The following is a 19,666-nucleotide window of genomic DNA, read 5'->3' on the forward strand; positions in this document are numbered from 1 at the left end:
AAAAGCCAGCTTGTGAATTAATGAACACCGTCGTCAATAAAACAAAAGGTCTTCTGTAAGCTTCTTCAGCCCTCCTGCTGTCCCTTCGCAAAATCAAATCAGCTACGAGCAGCACAGTTCACCTGCGACAACCCTTGAAGTTATTCACTGGCGCTCCCTGGCTGTGCCTCCAATCGCTCACTTGGAGTTTGCTCCCGCCGGCCGACAACTCACAGCACATGAGCCACATAGTCCAGAGTCCAGGCAGACAAAAACAACTCGGATTCCCCCTTCACAGCTGAGCTACTGGCAAGAGGGCCACTATTCACTACAGATCCACACAACGCCCTCCTTGGACAAAATGGAGTACATAAACGCCCTGGTGCCATCGACATTGTTAAAGTGAGTACAGATTTATTTATCTATCCTACCTTCCTTCTCCAAGGACCTCGGGGGGGGGGGTGTACATGGTTCCCTCCCTCCTCATGTAATCCCAGCGAAAACGACCCTGTGATGTAAGTTAGTCTGAGAGTCCAAGACTCTTAACCGCCACAGGCCATTGGCATACCCACCAACATTTCTCTGATGAAAATATGGTTGTCCAATTCAATAATAATAATAATAATAATAATTGTATTATTTATACCCCCACCCATCTGAATGGGTTGCCCCAGCCATACTGGGCCATTTCCAACATATATAAATAAGTAATAAAACATTAAACTTTTTTTTTTAAAAAAAAACAACCTTCCCTATACGGGGCTGCCTTCAGATGTCTTCTAAAGGTTGTATGGTTACTTATCTCCTTGGCATGGGGGTCGCATAACTCCAGACCCTCCAGCATTTCTCCCATGAAAATAGGGATGTCCTAAGAAAAAGCGGGGCATTCCGGGATCAAATAAAAAACCAGGGCGGCTTCTGTAAATCTGAGATTGCCCCTAGAAAATAGGGACACTTGGAAAGGATGCATTGGGGGGGGGCTGGATGGAGGTTTGTGGGTTTATACCTCGGGCATGCAGTACTTCCTACCACCCTTTACCCCTTTCCTTACAATCCTTTAGCCAAACCCGTCTGCTGAGGTCTGAAGGATCTTCCGCCTTCTAACAGCAAGCTCAGCTTGTGAGAGCAGATATAGCCAATATGGAGCCAATGGGAAACATGTGGGGGGTGATTGGAATGCTTGGGGGAACCCCAAGCTTTGTACGAGTACAAAACATCTTTGGAGGGACCTACGGTAAAGGTAAAGGACCCCTGGATGGTTAAGTCCAGTCGAATTTGACTATGGGGTTGTGCCGCTCATTTCGCTTCAGGCTGAGGGAGCCGGCGTTTGTCCACAGACAGCTTTCCGGGCCAGCAGGACTAAACGGCTTCTGGCGCAACGGGACACCATGACAGAAACTAGAGCACATGAAAACACAATTTATTTTCCTGCCACAGAGGTCCCTACTTATCTACTTGCGCTGGTATGCTTTTGAACTGCTAGGTTGACAGGAGCTGGGACAGAGCAACGGGAGATCACCCCGTTGTGGGGATTCAAACCGCCGACCTTATGATCAGCAAGCCCAAGAGGCTCGGTGCTTAGCGGGGACCTAAGATGACGACAGTCCGTTGCCGGGGGTTGGACTAAATGACTCTTGGACTCGCTTCCAACTCTACAATTTTATGAAAAATGCCGGTCACTGAGGACTCAGCAGGCTCAGTGGCCCCCAAACCCTGACTGAGAGGAGCAGAAAATTAGAGGTGAGGGAGAGAGAGGGAGGAAATGAATAAGACCATGCCATGCTGCAACATTTTGCTGCAGGTCTCCCATTAAACCCAAGCAAACAACGGCGTTGTCCACAGAACACGAATGAGCAAAATTCCCTGATTCCCGGTCTTTTATCTGACGTTCTGCCCAAGAAATAAGGGGTTTTGCTTTATTTAAAGAGCTAGCTGTCCTGTGGGCTGGCCTCAGAGCCCAAATCCGCTAGCACCTCCTTCGCTTCTTCCTCCTCCTGGAATTTGGACTTTGGCATCAAAATTCCAGGGACCAGAAGTGACCGTGATAAGCATTTCCACGTAGACCTAATAAATTGCGTCTTTTCGTGTACTCTGGTTGCAAGCTGCATAAGGGGCCAATAACAGCTAGATAGCTCAGCTGATTAGAGCGTGGTGCTGATAATGCCAAGGTTATAGGTTTGATCCCTCTGTTTGGGGCAGCTGCATATTCCTGCAAGATGATTCGCAGGGTCCCTTCCAACTTTAATAATAATAAGAAGAAGAAGAATAAATTTTATTTATACCCCGCCCTCCCGGGCCAGAGTCAGGCTCAGGGCGGCTAACACCCAATAAAATCACAGTAAAAACATAATAGGAGGGGGACCAGTTTAAAATACAGGTTAAAATGCAATTTAAAATGCCGCCTCATTTTAAAAGTAGCCCATAGATCAAAAGCATAAGGGGAGGGAAACATAAGGGTCAGACTGCGTCCAAACCAAAGGCCAGGCGGAACAGCTCTGTCTTGCAGGCCCTGCGGAAAGATGTCAAGTCCCGCAGGGCCCTGGTCTCTTGGGACAGAGCGTTCCACCAAGTCGGGGCCAGTACTGAAAAGGCCCTGGCCCTAGTGGAGACCAGTCTAACCACCTTGCGGCCTGGGACCCCCAAAATGTTGTAATTTGTGGACCTCTCCGCGGGGCATACCAGGAGAGGTGGTCCCATAGGTACGTGGGTCCTAGGCCGCATAGGGCTTTAAAGGGCAAAACCAGCACCTTAAACCTGACCCTGTACTCCACCGGGAGCCAGTGCAGTTGGTAAAACAATCCTACAGTTCTATAACCCTATGGATTAAGGAATTTGAATGCAGTAGATAGAGGCAGGATACAGAGGGCCCTCCATACCAGTGTCATTGATGCAATCATAGTGCATAAGCGCGGCATTTCTCCTGGATCAGTCCACTTTACGAGTTTCATTTCACAGAATCATAGAGTTGGAAGGGACCCTGAGGGTCATCTAGCTCAACCCCAGCAATGCAGGAATCTTTTGCCCGATGTGGGGCTCGAAACCCACAGCCCTTAGACGAAGAGTCTCATGCTCCACCATCCGAGCTATCTCTTCAGTTCCAGGCTGATTCCCCAAAGTTAAAAAAAATCCCCAAAAAACAGAGTCCTTTCTGTTGGGGATAAGTCAGATGGAAATGCCCAGGTGTCAAGAAAGGTTGTTTATGGGCACCACAGTTCAAGAAGGACACTGACAAACTGGAACGCGTCCAGAGGAGGAAAACCAAAATGGTCAAAGGCCTGGAAACGATGCCTTATGAGGAACGGCTAAAGGAGCTGGGCATGTTTAGCCTGGAGAAGAGGAGGTTAAGGGGTGATATGATTCAAATATAGAAAAGGATGTCACATAGAGGAGGGAGAAAGGTTGTTTTCTGCTGCTCCAGAGAAGCGGACACGGAGCAATGGATCCAAACTACAAGAAAGAAGATTCCACCTAAACATTAGGAAGAACTTCCTGACAGTAAGAGCTGTTCGACAGTGGAATTTGCTGCCAAGGAGTGTGGTGGAGTCTCCTCCTTTGGAGGTCTTCAAGCAGAGGCTTGACAACCATATGTTAGGAGTGCTCTGATGGTGCTTCCTGCTTGGCAGGGGGTTGGACTCGATGGCCCTTGTGGTCTCTTCCAACTCTAGGATTCTTTGATTCTATGATTCTATGTATGCCACTATTGCAGCCCATGTTTTGTTAGCCCCAAAATGGAAAACGAGCGAGGTCCCAACTAAAGAAGAATGGCAACTTCAACTGATGGTATATACGCAGCTTGCAGACCTAACATATATAGGGTGAGTCTTTTAAAAGAGGCCCAGTGGAACATGTGTACTCTGTATTCACCCTGTAGAATAAGAGAACAAGAAGAACATACATTTAAAGAAGACTGGAAAATGCTTATTGAATATATGGGGGGGGGGGGAATTGTGCACACTTGAAAAAGTTGGCAGCATTAAGATAAATTCAACAGTGTAAAGAAGTTTTGATGGATGTAATAATGGATTACTGAATGGTTTCGTTTATGTAAAATATGCAGGGATTTATGATATGTAAAATGGACCATGGAAAGAGAAGAAGGGAAGTCATTGGCATTTTAAGGTTCTTTAAATGAATATTCTAAATTGTAAAACAGAAAATTTAATAAAAATTATACAGTGGTACCTCTGGTTAAGAACTTAATTTGTTCTGGAGGTCCGTTCTTAACCTGAAACTGTTCTTAACTTGAGGTACCACTTTAGCTAATGGGGCCTCCCACTGCCGCTGTGCCGCCGACGCACGATTTCTGTTCTCATCCTGAAGCAAAGTTCTTAACCCGAAGTACTACTTCCGGGTTAACGGAGTCTGTAATCCAAAGGTGTTTGTAACGCGAGGTACCACTGTACACACACCAAAAAAAGTAAAGAAAACTAGCAGAAACAGCATTTGCAGGCAGAAACAGCATTGGGTTGTGTATAACTGTCCTGATAACATCATGAGTGCAAATCATCACAACCGAAAGGGCACCTGGACGAACCCAGATCATTACCAAAAGTTCAGTTTCTCTGTTAGGGTGCTGATGTTCCCCCTGGACACTTTGCACATGCTCAGAGGCACGCTATGACAGCCAGGTCGGGACCTTCTGAGCAACCTCTCTCTCTCTCTCTCTCTTTCTCACAGGTCAGTGTCGAGTGCGAGTTCAGAACTCACCCGCCGTGTTTGGGCTCCGAGTCCCCCAACCCAGAGGCCATTCCGGGTTTGTGACCACAAGCGCAACGTCCGCAAAGGTCTGACTGCAGGGACCTTGCAGGAGCTGTTGATGAAGGTGAGCACCCCTTCCCTCCCGCCAATTTTCCAGCCTCCACTTGGCTCCACACTTGGCTGGCAAGCCCTTGGGTAAAGCTACTCCTCTTCACCCTCCCTTTTATCATCTGCGAAATGGAAGCAGTGGCCGTGCTTTGCTTGACATGAAGGTCTCTGCTTGTGTGTTTTCTTGTTTCGCCAGGCAAGGGAGACCCTGCTGATCTCCAGCATCGTTTCCTTGGTGCTGGAAGAAGATGGCACCGTTGTGGAAACAGAGGAATTCTTTGACGTCCTAGATGATAACACGGCCTTGATGGCGCTGGAGAAAGGGCAGAAATGGAGCCACGCCAGGGTAAGCAAAAGGGTGTTGAATGGAAGGCCAGCGGAAAATGACAGGCTTCATTTCCATAAGAATTCTAAGGCTTCATAAATAAAATGAATGTTCCTAAGTTCACAAGATAAATACATATAGGTAAGTACTGCATGTCAGAAAGAGTACAGGAGAGCAATCCTGAAGCCACTTTGACTCTTAATAATAATTTTATTCATTCATTCATTCATTCCCCTCCCATCTGGCTGAGTTTCCCCAGCCACTCTGGGCGGCTCCCAACAGAATATTAAAAGCATGATGAAACATCAAACGTTAAAAACTTCCCTAAACAGGACTGCCTTCAGATGTCTTCTAAAAGTCAGATAGTTGTTTATCGCCTTGACATCTGATGGGAGGGCGTTCCACAGGGCGGGCGCCACTGAGAAGGCCCTCTGCCTGGTTCCCTGCAACCTCGCTTCTCGCAGGGAGGGAACCGCCAGAAGGCCCTCAGAGCTGGACCTCAGTGTCCGGGCTGAACGATGGGGGTGGAGATGCTCCTTCAGGTATACAGGGCCGTTTAGGGCTTTCAAGGTCAGCACCAACACTTTGAATTGTGCTCGGAAACATACTGGGAGCCAATGTAGGTCTTTCAGGACTGCTGTAATATGGTCTTGGCAGCCACTCCCAGTCACCAGTCTAGCTGCCGCATTCTGGATTAGTTGCAGTTTCTGGGTCACCTTCAAAGGTAGCCCCACGTAGAGCGCATGGCAGTAGTCCAAGCGGGAGATAACCAGAGCATGCGGCACTCTGGCGAGACTCTCTCAGCCGGCGTACCAGATGGAGCTGGTAGACAGCTGCCCTGGACACAGAATTGACCTGCGCCTCCATGGACAGCGGTGAGTCCAACGATTCTATGATTCTGTCTGTGTTGTACAGGGCAGCAGCCGGTCCTATGCGCTCAGCGGGGAGAAACCGAGGAACAGCCGTGACATTGCCCGCATCACCTTTGACGTCTACAAGCTCAACCCCCGCGACCTCTTTGGCAGCCTGAACATCTCGGCCACTTTCTACGGACTCTACTCCATGAGCTGCGACTTCAAGTGTCTGGGGCCCAAGAAGGTGCTAAGGTGGGTCTGGGAACCAGCTTCCCCCACATCTCCCCTGACAGACGGCCATCCAATCTCTGCTTAAAACCCTCCGAGGAAGGAGAGTCCACCACCTCACCTCCATTGTCAGAAAGTTCTTCCTGGTGTTTATTCAGAATCTCCCTCCTTGTAAGCTTGAAACCATGGATTCAGGTCTTACCCACCAGAGCAGGAGGAAACATTAGTTATTTAGTCGTGTCCGACTCTTCATGACCCCCTGGACCAGAGCACACCGGGCACTCCTATCTTCCACTGCCTCCCACAGTTTGGTCAAACTCATATTTGTGGCTTCGAGAACACTGTCCCACCATCTCGTCCTCTGTCGTCCCTTCTCCTTGTGCCCTCCATCTTTCCCAACATCAGGGTCTTTTCCAGGGAGTCTTCTCTTCTCATGAGGTGGCCAAAGTCTTGGAGCCTCAGCTTCAGGATCTGTCCTTCCAGTGAGCACTCAGGGCTGATTTCCTTCAGAATGGAGAGGTTTGATCTTCTTGCAGTCCATAGGACTCTCAAGAGTCTCCTCCAGCACCAGAATTCAAAAGCATCCATTCTAAGGCAATCAGCCTTCTTTATGGTCCAGCTCTCACTTCCATACATCACTACGGGGAAAACCATAGCTTTAACTATACAGACCTTTGTCCGCAAGGTGATGTCTCTGCTTTTTAAGGTTTGTCATTGCTTTTCTCGCAAGAAGCAGGCGTCTTTTAATTTAGTGGCTGCTGTCACCATCTGCAGTGATCATGGAGCCCAAGAAAGTAAAATCTCTCACTGCCTCCATTTTTGGGAGGGGATTAGCTCACAGTTGTGCAGCTTCTTTTGCAAAGGGGAAACGCCCCCGTTGTTGTTGTTTTTTGAGGATCAGCTCAAAGTTGTTGAGCTTACTTTGCAAAGGGTAAAAATCCTGCTTTTATGGGGTTCAACTCACAGTTCTGCAGCTTCTTTAGGAAAGGAAAGGGAGCCATTTCTACAGTTTCCAGACAGATAATCTAATCAGCCATCACATGTTGCTGGGGGAACAAACAGCCTCCATCTGCAGAACATTCAACAATGGAGGCCTGGGCAAGGGGGTAAGGGGCCGGAAAGGGAGCCAGCGATCGACCACACATTCGCTCCATAAGACGCACAGACATTTCCCCTTACTTTTTAGGAGGAAAAAAGTGCATCTTATGGAGCAAAAAATACGGTAAATTCCATAAATAAAATAATAAAATTAAATTAATTTTGTCTTCTGAGCTGCTCTGAGATCTACGGATGAGGTGCGACATACAAATTTAATAATTTATAATAATGCAAAACAACAACAACCCAGCACTAATATAATTTGTTCTCCTTTCCTCCCAAGGGAGATCTTGCGTGTGGCATCCACCGTCATGCATGGCATCGGGCACATTCTTCTTGGGGCATCCCACTACATCCGCCGGATCCTGGACGGAGGCGAGAACTGGCACTCGCATGCCCGCGTGAGCTACGAACGCTGAAAGCTGCCACCCTCCTCTTCCTCCCTCTCCTGAGACAAGATTCCTTCCCAGCACCTGCTCTTTCGGCTCCAAAGAAATCCCAGATCTCTGTTTCGGTTGGGGATGTTAATTAAAAAGGGTACAGTGGTACCTTGGTTCTCAAACTTAATCCGTTCCGGAAGTCCGTTCCAAAACCAAAGCGCGTTCCAAAACCAAGGCACGCTTTTCCCATAGAAAGTAATGAAAAACGGATTCATCCATTCCAGACTTTTAAAAACAACCCCTAAAACAACAATATAACATGAATTTTACTGTCTAACGAGACCTCTGGTCCATAAAACGAAAGCAAGAATCAATGTAAAAGGTAAAAGGTAAAGGTACCCCTGCCCGTATGGGCCAGTCGTGTCCGACTCTAGGGTTGTGCGCCCATCTAACTTAAGAGGCCGGGGGCCACTGCTGTCCGGAGACACTTCCGGGTCACGTGGCCAGCGTGACGAAGCTGCTCTGGCGAGCCAGCACCAGCGCAGCACATGGAAACGCCGTTTACCTTCCCGCTATAAAGCGGTACCTATTTATCTACTTGCACCCGGAGGTGCTTTCGAACTGCTAGGTGGGCAGGAGCTGGGACCGAAAGACGGGAGCTCACCCCGCCGCGGGGATTCGAACCGCCGACCATACGATCGGCAAGTCCTAGGCACTGAGGTTTTACCTACAGCGCCACCCGCGTCCCATCAGAATCAATGTACTGTACTATAAAATAAATAATAGTATTGTAGGTGATAAAAATTTAAATTGTTTTTTTCCTTCTTACCTGCACTGTTGATAGTCAGCTTTTATCCATTTCCGCAGTCACACAATCAATCAATCAGTAGCTGAACTGGGTTCCACGCAGTCACAAAAACAAACGAACCGAAAAAGCCTCAGAAACAAAAACGCAAAATAAATAGCAAAAACAAAAGCGCCAAACTTAATCCGTTCCGGAAGTCTGTTTGACTTCTGAAATGTTTGGAAACCAAGGTGCAGCTTCTGATTGGTGTAGGCGCCCCAGAAACAATAGACAACAGCAGAATCAGACGTTCGGCTTCCAAAAAACGTTCAAAAACCAGAACACTTACTTCCGGGTTTCTGGCGTTTGGGAACCAAGGCGTTTGAGAACCAAGGTACCACTGTATTTAATAACCAAACACACAGGAAACCTTGAACCAGACCTTCCTTTCGGCACAGAGGAGATGGTTGGGGAGGTGGCGAATAGCCGCCGTGTGGCAGGTTCTGCTAGCTTAACAGAGATGCAACATGAAGCAGGGATAAGAAAATCTGTTGCCTGCTAGATGTTGCAGGACTACAATTCCCATCATCCCTGAGCACCGTCTGGAGAGTTCAGAATCCGGAAGACTCCTGGTTTACCCATTGCTGGTTATTGTTATTATTTCTCCAGTGCTTCCCTCGCAAAACCGACCCAAAGCGACTCACAACGTGAGCGCTGGAACTGATTGCAGCAAACAAATGAATGAAAATCTCTTTTTAAAAAATGCATTTACACAAATAAAAGGTCTTAGAGAGGCTGAAAAGAGACCTTAGAAATCATAGAATTGGAAGTTGTAAGAAAAAACAAGGGTCATCTAGTCCAACCCCCTTTTGCCCAACATGGGGCTCAAACCCACGAACCTTATCTTGCATTGCAAGGCTGGCCTTTCATTGACGCTCAAAAGGGAAGGGCACAGCAGTGCCAAGAAAGAAATGATTCTCTTAATATATCTATTAAGCAAGAAAATAGAGTAAACTTTATTGAATTGTCCCCACAAATGTTTAAAAACAACAAAATGCATAACAACCAAAGATCCATTTGGGAGCAGACAAGAGGAGGAAAGTGCAGAGTGGCGGCATTTCCCCTGCTCTGAACAATCCTCCGGGTTCTCTGTGGTTTGGGAGAGGCTCACAGCGCCCCCTAGAGGGCACCAGCCTCCTGTTTTCATTCAGCCCCAACCACCCGCCAACGGCATCTTCCCGATTCAGTCCTCCAGGATCTCGGAGAACAGCTCCCGCCGTTTCTTCTTCGCCTTGTGGTGGCGCTCCCAGTCTTGGCGGCGCTTGAGGAAGTGGGTCAGGGAGAAGTTGCGGACCACGAAGTGCCCAAAGGGGTCGTTCTGCAGCCGTGATTCATGCTCCGCTGGAAATTGGGGGTGGGGGGGAGAGAGAAGAAGAAGCAGTCTTTAAGACCTAAAGAGTACAGTGGGGGGGGGGGGATCTCCAGGGTTAGGGTTTCGTGAAAAGCCTAAAACCCTGAAGAACATCTGCCTGGAAGTTAGGGGGAGGCAGGGAGGTGCCTAAATGGCTTCGGTCCGGTAGACCTGAAGGAGCGTCTCCACCCCCATCGCTTTTACAGGACACCGAGGTCCAGCTCCGAGGGCCTTCTGGCAGTTCCCTTATTGCGAGAAGCCAAGTTACAGGGAAGCAGGCAGAGGGCCTTCTCGGTAGTGGCACCTGCCCTGTGGAACGCCCTCCCACCAGATGTCAAAGACTACCAGACTCTTAGAAGACATCTGAAGGCAGCCCTGTTTAGGGAAGCTTTTAATGTTTAACAGACCACTGTATTTTAATACTCTGTTGGAAGCCACCCAGAGTGGCTGGGGAAACCCAGCCAGATGGGCGGGGTATAAATAATAAATTCTATTCTATTCTATTCTATTCTATTCTATTCTATTCTATTCTATTGTATTCTGTGTTGAGAAATGTATGGAATTCATTTCATTTTGTGTATTAGGCTTGTTAATCGTTTGTCACCCAAAGGTATCTAAGCGATTCACAGCAAAGAAAAATATACAGCGGTACCTCGGGTTACAGACGCTTCAGGTTACATACTCCGCTAACCCAGAAATATTACCTCGGGTTAAGAACTTTGCTTCAGGATGAGAACAGAAATCACACGGTGGCAGTGGGAGGCGCCGTTAGCTAAAGTGGTGCTTCAGGTTAAGAACAGTTTCAGGTTTAAGAAAAGACCTCCGGAACGAATTAAATACTTAACCCGAGGTACCACTGTATTAAAATACAGTAATGCATAATGGAGAATGGTGGTGTCGCTTGTGAATCTCCACCCCCGTCTCTCCCACTTCCACATTTGTCATCATATCCTCTGCCTTTGAGCTCTTTGCTCTCCTACTTTTAAGGCTCGCCAGGTTCTGGGAGATGGAGGGTCTGGAATGCTTTCTGATGACAACCGAGGCGCAAAGAGCAGCCTGCATTTTCAATGGGGAAAAGGGGGGGGGGACCCAGCGGAAGCCATTCAACCTCCGAAAAGCATTCGAAAACGGAAGCAAATTCTTCCGGGTTTCCGGTGTTCGAAAACCGAGGTAGCACTGTATAATACAGAATACCTTGGGGGGAGAGAATATTTCATATAACATAATGTCAGGGGTTCAGGAGCAGAGACGCAGAGAAGGGAGGAGACAGAGAGCGAGGGGGAGGAATACGAAGGAAGGATGAGTGGGGATGACGACCCGAGATCACCGAGCCTGTCTAGCGAGTCCGAGGATTCCCAGAAGGGAGCGCCAGCAGCCAGAGCAAGGGGGGAGAGCAGGGGGACACCCCAGGAAGAAGGGTCCAGAGAGGGATCAGAAAGCAGCAGTTGGAGATCGGGACCCACGTTCCCAGCCGGGAGCAGCGGGGAGAAAGGGGACCAGATATCGGGCTCCGGAGACTTTCAGAAGGAGGGAGGGCATGAGTCAGGAGTAGTCACGCCCACCTCGGGGAGCGAGGAAACGATCAAGAGGAAAGTGGAGAGTTGGGCGCGCGCGCCAAGTTCAAATGTAACGGAAGCTGGCGCAGTCAGCAGCCCAGAGAGTGAACCGGGTCCCAAAGCCCGCCGCAAGGAGGCGGAAGGGTCAGGGGGGTCCGCGTCAGAAGAGAGTAGGAAGGGAGAGACCCAGGGGGGCAGGAGGACCCAGAGACGGAAGGAAAGGCGCAGGAGGTGGAGCAAGGCTAGGGTATTAAGCTGGTGTGCTAGAGGCGGAGACTCAGACGGGTCTTCGTCGTTCTGACCTAGAAGAAGTAGGGCTGCACGTTGCAGTTTGGAAATGGAACCTGTAATCCAATAAAGACTCTTTGAAACTGAACGCTGGCTGACTTGGTCCTATGTGAGCTGGGACTGGGCGGCAGCCCTGACACATAATATTAATTTAAAAAGAGCATACTCAAGTAATAAACAAAGCAATAATCAGACCCGTTAATGATCAAATGAACAAAAATAAACCAAACTTCCAACTTTCCCCCTAGTCCAAAATCCATTCACATCAAAGCAACAATTCCCCCCGTGTGTTTTTTTTCTCCCCAAGCTACGCAGAGGTCTGGTGTCAATGCAAATCAGTGGTGCCCATTTCGCAGAAGAAAAACTGGCAACACTCAGGGCCCCTCTCTGAAAAGAAAGATCAAATAAAAAACCAGGGCGGGTAGGAGACCTTGGTGGGTGCCCTGGTGGGTATCGGAGAATGCTTTGTTGCACATGGATGCCACACTGGGGTCCCCAGGATAATACTGGCAGCGATCACAGATTCATAGAAATGTAGAGTTGGAAGGGACACCCCAGCGTTCATCTAGCCCAACCCTCTGCAATCACAGCTAATCACAGGAGGATCAACAGCCTAGGCAAGAAGGCAACTGGGGGAGGAACTTTGTCTAAGGCCAGGGGCCACTTCAAATATCCGAAAAACAGGCGCCAAGTACAGTGGCACCTCAGGTTACAGACGCTTCAGGTTACAGGCTCCGCTAACCCAGAAATAGTGCTTCAGGTTAAGAACTTTGCATCAGGATGAGAACAGAAATGGTGCTCCGGCGGCGCGGCAGCAGCAGGAGGCCCCATTAACTAAAGTGGTGCTTCAGGTTAAGAACAGTTTCAGGTTAAGAACGGACTTCCGGAATGAATTAAGTTCTTAACCCGAGGTACCACTGTACAGTGGATGCTCGGGTTGTGAACGTGATCCGTGCAGGATTTAGCACTTCTGCGCATGGGCAACCGCCGAAACCCAGAAGTAACCTGTACTTCCAGGTTTCGGCGATCCGCAACCCGAAAAAACGCAACCTGAAGCGGCTGTAACCCGAGGTATGACTGTACACCCTTGTTCCCTGCACTGTCCGAAAAAGTAATTCTGCCAGGGTGGGTGGGTGTGAATGCAAGGAGAGACTGGCACCCTTTGTACTATGAGTCTCTGGGCCAGGATGCAGCCCTTTCAGGGGCAGGGCAGGCAGGGAACAGGGAAGAATGGGGGGCATTTCCACCAGAGACAGCTTGAGAGAGGGAGAGAAATCGCCCACAGAGCAAACTGCAAAAATTTACAGCCGCTCATGAATAAAGCTGTTGCATTTCAGACGTTTTTCTTGCGGGAGAGGAGTCAAGAGTCATACCCAGTTCCTGCGCCATCTCTCGCTTGGCTGGCAGGGTGGCCCTGTTCCAAATGGCGTCCAGGACACGACTCCCGTGCTTGCTGCAAGCCAGAGACATGTAGCAGCCCTGGGGATATAAAGAGGGAGGGAGGAGAGAGAGAGAGAGAGAGAGAGAGAGAGAGAGAGAGAGAGAGAGAGAGAGATTTACAGATTCTGCCCAATTCCATTTGCCCCGGTTTGTCCCAGGTCACCGAGGCCTCGCCCTTCTGTCTCTTGAGGACTAGAACCTTAAAACAAAAATATACAATGGGATAGACAGGAAGTCTAGTGTGTTGGTATTTATATGATGGGGGGGGCTGTTTTTGTGTTGTCTCTTTGTTCCTTCTTTTTTTGTTTGTTTGTTTCATTTTCTTTCTAGGTACCGTATTTTTCGCCCTATAGGATGCACTTTTTCCCCTCCAAAAATGAAGGGGAAATGTGTGTGCGTCCTATGGGGCGAATGCAGGCTTTCCCGGGCTTCTTGCAGCTTCCCGCCACCCTCTGGATCCCGGCGCGAAGCTGCGCGGGGCTCCGGAGGGTGGCGCAGAGCTGCCTGCGCTCCAGGGCTTCCTGCAGCTCTGCGCCACCCTCTGGATCCTGGCGCGAAGCCACGCGGGGCTCCGGAGGGTAGCGCAGAGCTGCCTGCATTCCGAAGCCTGGTGCGCGATGAAGAGCGCCCCCGGGCTTCGCGCACCTCTCCGCAAGCCTGGGGAGACCGGCGTGGCTCCCTAGGCTTGCAGATAGCAGGCTGTTCTGGGGGCTGGGGTCGGGGGAAGCCTGGGGAGGGGAATTTTTTTTTTCTTTATCCCCCCCCCCAAAAAAAAATTAGGTGCGTCCTATGGGGCGGTGCGTCCTATGGAGCAAAAAATACGGCATATAAAATTTGTATATACCGTATTTTTCGCTCTATAAAACGCACCTAGTTTTTAGAGGAGGAAAACAAGGGGGGGAAATCTCTCCATCTCTGCGCAGCGCCTCTCCAGTGAACCGGGAGGAGGAACGGAGCCCCTTCCATTTCTCCTCCCGCTTTGCTGAAGGGGCGTTGCGCAGCTCTCCCTCTCTGCGCAGCGCCATGCGCTCCATAAGACTCACACACACATTTCCCCTAATAATAATAATAATTTATTATTTATACCCCGCCCATCTGGCTGGGTTTCTCAGCCACTCTGGGCGGCTTCCAACAAAACCCTAAAATACATTAACATATTAAACTTTAAATTTTAGGAGGGACATTACTTTTTAGGAGGGAAAAAGTGCGTCTTATGGAGCGAAAAATACGGTGGTTTTTGTATACATATTGGAAATTATATTATAGTAAGTCCTGTAATATAATATGACAACGTTTACCGATGTAATATAAGAATGTTGACAAATAAATAAAATGCAAATTCCCTAAAACCAAAAAATCCTCAGCTGATGGGGACCTTTCTTCCAGCTCCATGAATTTCTACCACAGCCCTGCCTATAGGTTAGCGCCCAAGACGATGCAGAGCTTTGCCCAGCCTGAAAGCGAGCGACATTCCTCAGCAAGGAATGCTGCCCTCGGGCCAAAAGAGGATTCACACACAACCCGCCTGGGACCAGCCCACCCAGCGCTCACCTTGAGCCGACGCAGCACCTTGCGCTTCTGTTTCTCGGGGACGGAGGGGCTGGCCAGGAGGGCGTCGAAGACGTGGCTGCCTGCTGGGTCACGGGCTAGGGTGACCAGATCCTCGGGGGTCATGGCAGCCAGGCTGCGAAGCACAGCAGAGGGGTCGGCGAAATGGAGAAGGTGCTGGAGCATCAGCGAGCCGTGGTAGGAGATGGAACTCAAGGGGCGGGATGGACCGGCCTAGTGGGGAAGAGAAGAGCGAGATTAGGCACCGCAAAGAGGAGTCAAACCCCATAGGAACGTAAGAAGAGGCTGCTGGGTCAGGCCAATAATAATAATTTATTATTTATACCCCACCCATCTGGCTGGGTTTCCCCAGCCACTTTGGGCGGCTTCCAACAAAACACTAAAATACAATAACCTATTGAACATTACAGTGGTGCCTCGCAAGACGAAAAGAATCCGTTCTGTGATTCTCTTCGTCTAGCGGTTTTTTCGTCTTGCGAAGCAAGCCCATTGAAGGATTAGCGGATTAGCGCTATTAGCGGCTTTTAGCGGCTTATCTGCTGATCGGATCAGCTGATAAGCGGCTTAGCGGCTTAGAAAAAGGGGGGGAAAGGGGAAAAAACCAGCAGGAACTCGCAGGACATTGTCATCTTGCGAAGCAAGCCCATAGGAAATTCGTTTTGCGAAGCACCTCCAAAATGGAAAACTCTTTCGTCTAGCGAGTTTTCCGTCTTGCGAGGCATTCGTCTTGCGGGGCACCCCTGAAGGGCTGCCTTCAGATGTCTTCTAAAAGTCAGATAGTTGTTTTTCTTTTTGACATCTGGTGGGAGGGTGTTCCAAAGGGAGGGCGCCACCACCGAGAAGGCCCCCTACCTGGTTCCCTGTAACCTGGCTTCTCGCAGCAAGGGAACCGCCAGAAGGCCCTCGGAGCTGGACCTCAATGGCCCACCTAGCCCAGCATCCACGGGGGGGGGGGGGGAGGAAAAAATACCAATTTAAAATACAGGTTGAAATGTAATTTAAAATGCAGCCTCATTTTAATAGTAGCCCATAGATCAAAACCATAAGGGGAGGGAAACATAAGGGTCAGACTGAGTCCAAACCAAACGCCAGGCGGAACAGCTCTGTCTTGCAGGCTCTGCGGAAAGATGTCAAGTCCCGCAGGGCTCTATTGTCTTGTGACAGAGCGTTCCACCAGATCGGGGACAGTGCTGAAAAGGCCCTGGCCCTAGTTGAGACCAATCTAAGCTCCTTGAGGCTTGGGACCTCCAAAGTGTTGTTATTTGTGGATCTTAAGGTCCTCCGCGGGGCATACCAGGAGAGACAGTTCCATAGGTATGAGGGTCCTAGACCGCATAGGGCTTTAAAGGTCAAAACCCGCACCTTAAACCTGATCCTATACTCCACCGGGAGCCAGGGCAGTTGGTAAAGCACTGGGTGAATGTGATCCCGTGGCAAGGATCCCGTAAGGAGCCTCGCCGCAGCATTCTGCACCCGCTGGAGTTTCTGGGTCAGCTTCAAGGGCAGCCCCACGTGGAGCGAATTACAGTAGTCAAGCCTGGAGGTGACCGTCGCATGGATCACTGTGGCCAGATGAGGGCTGTGGATCTCCTTTTCCCCACCTGTTGTTGAGACGGATCCTCTTCTTCCTCTTGCGGGGTGTTCTCCTCGTCGTCGTCCTCACCGTAATACACCTCGTAGGCCAAGACGGAAGCAATGAGGGGGACGCAAGCCGTCTGGCGGCCCGGGGGCTCCCAGCAGTGGAAGGCCTGATGTGGGATGTGAAACACAAGAGCAGTCAAGTACAACATTCCTAGAGTGAACATGTTCACACATGGGGAGGGATGTTTGTCCAGCCAGCAGGTCAACTTCCTGTTTCCTTCTGGGCTGGGACAGACTTCCTCTGCATGTGACTAGAGGTGGGCGTGGCCTCACCTGTGCAGGTAACGACAAAAGCACAGGGCAGGGTAGCCATCTCTCCCTCTTTGACTACATGCATCGAAGAAGCAACATCTGCTTAGCCAAAGATGCTCTTCCAGCCAAGAGAGGACAAAGGGAGTGTCTTCTTATGAGATAGCTTCCAAGTGTATGTTACTTTTCTAAGCTAAGCCTGCCTTCTGGGATCCGATTGTGAACTGAATGTGAGTAAACTCTTTTTATACTTTTATAGAAGACTGTGTTGTGTCTTATTATGAGGGAATATGGGGAAAATACCAGAACAGTTATTATAGTGGCTTTAGTGAGCCTGAGCAAATGCATCCGCTGAGTTTAAAAAAAGGGAATGTTACTCTGCTAAAATTGTGAACTTGTTAACACAAGTTGGAAAGGCGATAATCGAACAATATATCCTCTCCTGCATCCCTGAACATTCCCACACCTGAGAGGAGCAGAGGAGGAAACAGCGGCCATATCAGACTCAGCAAGAAGATGTGGGTTTCGGACGGAGGGGAGGAGGGAGGGAGAGTTCCTACCTCCATGAGGAGTTGCAGCACCTCCTGCTGGTGAGAACCTTGTTTTCTGCAGGCTCCCAGAAGCGCTGTGATCAGCCCCAAGTGCTCACAGGCCAAGATCTCTTCCACGCCGGGGCCCAGCTCCTCAAGGATTTTTCCCAGCTGGAAGAGAGATGGGGCAGGCAGAGGCAGGGTTCCTCAGTGGGGAGAGAGACGAAGCATTTCCAAGAAACGGTAGCAATGTTTGGGGCTCCAGAGGGAAGGCAGGAAACAAGAGACTACCGTATTTTTCGCTCTATAGGACGCACTTTTTCCCCTTCAAAAATGAAGGGGAAATGTGTGTGCGTCCTATGGAGCGAAGACGCCATAGCCCCGTGACCCTCTCCCGGCTGGAGAGGTGACGCGCGGCTATGGCAGGAACCTCTACAGCCCCGTGTCACCTCTCCAGCCAGGAGAGCGCACGCGTGGGGCTAAAGCAGCCCCCCGCAACCCTCTCCCGGCTGCAGAGGTGACGCGCGGCTATGGCAGGAGCCTCTCCGCTGCGCCTTTCCGCTGCTCCCTGACCTGCTCTTTGGGGCTGGTGGTGGGCTTCCCCCCACCAGCCCCAAAGAGCAGGTTGAAAGAAACCTGAAGCCTGGAGAGCGAGAGGGGTCAGTGCACACCGACCCCTCTTGCTCTCCAGGCTTCCAAGGTAGCCGCCTGAATGTACCTTAAACGGCACCTTGTTTTAGAGCAAGAAAACAAGAGGGGGAAAGTTCTCCCCCTCTCTGTGCAGCGTCTCCTGCCGCTTCACTGAAGGGGTGCTGGGCAGAGAGGGGGAGAATTTTTTTTTCTTGTTCTCCCCCCTCTAAAACAAAGTGCGTCCTATTGTCTGGTGCGTCCTATGGTGTGAAAAATACGGTAAATCGAAGCATAGACAAATTGTGCATGGCGCCAAGGAAGTTGTTACAGTGGTATCTTGGTTCTCAAACGCCTTCGTTCCCAAACACCCAAAACCCAGAAGTGTTCCGGTTTTCGATCATTCAGAAACTGCGCCTTGGTTTTTGAACATGTCAGAAGTCAAACAGACTTCCGGAACGGATTAGGTTTGGCGCTTTTGTTTTTGCTATTTACTTTGCGTTTTTGTGGCTTTTTTGGCTCATCTGTTTTTGTGACTGTGTGGAACCCAGTTCAGCTACTGATTCATTGACTGTGTGACGGCGGAAATAGATGAAAGCCCCCCTTGCAAACGACGACTATCATCAGTGCAGGTAAGGGGGGTGAATAATTTTAATTTTTATCATCTACGATACTGTCTTATTTATTTCAAAGTACGGTACATTGATTATTGCTTTCACTTTAAGGCTCAGTGGTCTCGTTAGATAGTAAAACTCATGTTAATTGCTGTTTTAGGGGTTGTTTTTAAAAGTCTGGAATGGATGAATCCGTTTCTCATAACTTTCTATGGGAAAGCGCGGCTTGGTTTTGGAACGCTTCGGTTTGGGACGGACTTCCGGAACAGATTAAGTTTGAGAACCAAAGTACCACTGTAGTGGTTTTTCCTGCTCTCTCGTAACGTGGGGAGTCGCACGCATCCTGTGAATGTCGAGTGCTTCTTCGAAGGATGCCTAGCTGCCGACTGTGGAACTCACGGCCACAAGATTAGAGGATTTCATGGGGGATAAGGCTACCTGTGGCTGGTAGCCACAATGGCTATAGAGACAGTGTGCCTGCTGGGAAGGGCAGCTGGGGAGAGTGCTGTTGCCCTCTGGGCTTCCCTTTGGGAGCATGTGGCTGGCCACTGCGAAAACAGGATGCTAAACTGGCCTCGGTCCAGTATACCTGAAGGAGCGTTTCCAACCCCCATCGTTCAGCCCGGACACTGAGGTCCAGCTCCGAGGGCCTTCTGGCGGTTCCCTCCCTGTGAGAAGTGAGGTTACAGAGACCAAGGCAGAGGGCCTTCTCGGTGGTGGCGCCTGCCCTGTGGAACACCCTCCCACCAGATGTCAAAGAGAAGAACAACTACTAAACTTTTAGAAGACATCTGAAGGCAGCCCTGTTCAGGGAAGTTTTTAATGTTTAAAATGTTTAAATGTTTTACTGAATTTTAATACTTTGTTGGAAGCCGCCCAGATGGGTGGGGTATAAATAAAATAATAATAATAATAATAATAATAATAATAATAATAATAATAATAATAATAATAATAATTAGATGGACATTTGGCATGATCCAGGAGCTAGACTTTTCTGGTATTGCGTTCTACTCATCTAGGCCACGGATGGAGAACCTTTGGCCATGTTCAACTACAACTCCCATCATTCCTGGCGGAGCCAATGGAAGTGAATCTGGCCACGTTTCTGATACAGGCCTCCATCTACAGGTTTCATTGGGGCAATCCGCCCAGTAATCTGGGTTAGGGTCAATATACAAGGGCACTTTCCCCATAGAAATCGCAGGATTGTAGTGTTGGAAGGGACACCCAAGGGTCATCTAGTCCAACCCGCTGGAATCCCTGGCAGGCAGCTATCCAACCTCC

General features: G+C 49.5%; 2 protein-coding genes across 3 annotated transcripts in view; one reads left to right on the forward strand and one right to left on the reverse strand.

Annotated features, from left to right (window-relative positions):
* Positions 1-186: 186 nt before the first annotated feature.
* Positions 187-7,857, forward strand: CIDEB (cell death inducing DFFA like effector b). The gene is made up of 5 exons (XM_083472881.1): positions 187-381; positions 4,657-4,801; positions 4,982-5,131; positions 6,026-6,216; positions 7,574-7,857. Exons 1-5 carry the CDS (start codon positions 341-343, stop codon positions 7,707-7,709), a joined length of 663 nt encoding a protein of 220 aa, XP_083329007.1. The 5' UTR covers positions 187-340; the 3' UTR covers positions 7,710-7,857.
* A 1,589-nt stretch (positions 7,858-9,446) lies between these two features.
* NOP9 (NOP9 nucleolar protein) overlaps positions 9,447-19,666 on the reverse strand; it is a 30,595-nt gene continuing 20,375 nt past the window's right edge. For both annotated transcript variants that reach the window (XM_083472537.1, XM_083472538.1), the window contains exons 7-11: positions 17,169-17,309; positions 16,320-16,466; positions 14,701-14,931; positions 13,083-13,188; positions 9,447-9,855 (exon numbers count right to left, since the gene is read on the reverse strand). In XM_083472537.1, coding sequence (XP_083328663.1) covers positions 9,698-9,855; positions 13,083-13,188; positions 14,701-14,931; positions 16,320-16,466; positions 17,169-17,309 — 783 coding nt within the window. In that variant the 3' untranslated portion in view covers positions 9,447-9,697. The remainder of the gene's footprint in view (positions 9,856-13,082; positions 13,189-14,700; positions 14,932-16,319; positions 16,467-17,168; positions 17,310-19,666) is intronic.

This window comes from Podarcis liolepis, assembly GCF_965112155.1.
Source record: "Podarcis liolepis genome assembly, chromosome: 13".
In the NCBI taxonomy this organism is placed as follows: Eukaryota; Metazoa; Chordata; class Lepidosauria; order Squamata; family Lacertidae; genus Podarcis; species Podarcis liolepis.

What these genes read in the sequence shown, in the direction of transcription:
- CIDEB (XM_083472881.1), top strand. Translation starts at nt 341, where the DNA reads ATGGAGTACATAAACGCCCTGGTGCCATCGACATTGTTAAA. An exon ending in AGAAATGGAGCCACGCCAGG is followed by an intron (nt 5,132 to 6,025) that starts GTAAGCAAAAGG and finishes TGTGTTGTACAG; the next exon opens with GGCAGCAGCCGGTCCTATGC. An exon ending in GGGCCCAAGAAGGTGCTAAG is followed by an intron (nt 6,217 to 7,573) that starts GTGGGTCTGGGA and finishes TTTCCTCCCAAG; the next exon opens with GGAGATCTTGCGTGTGGCAT.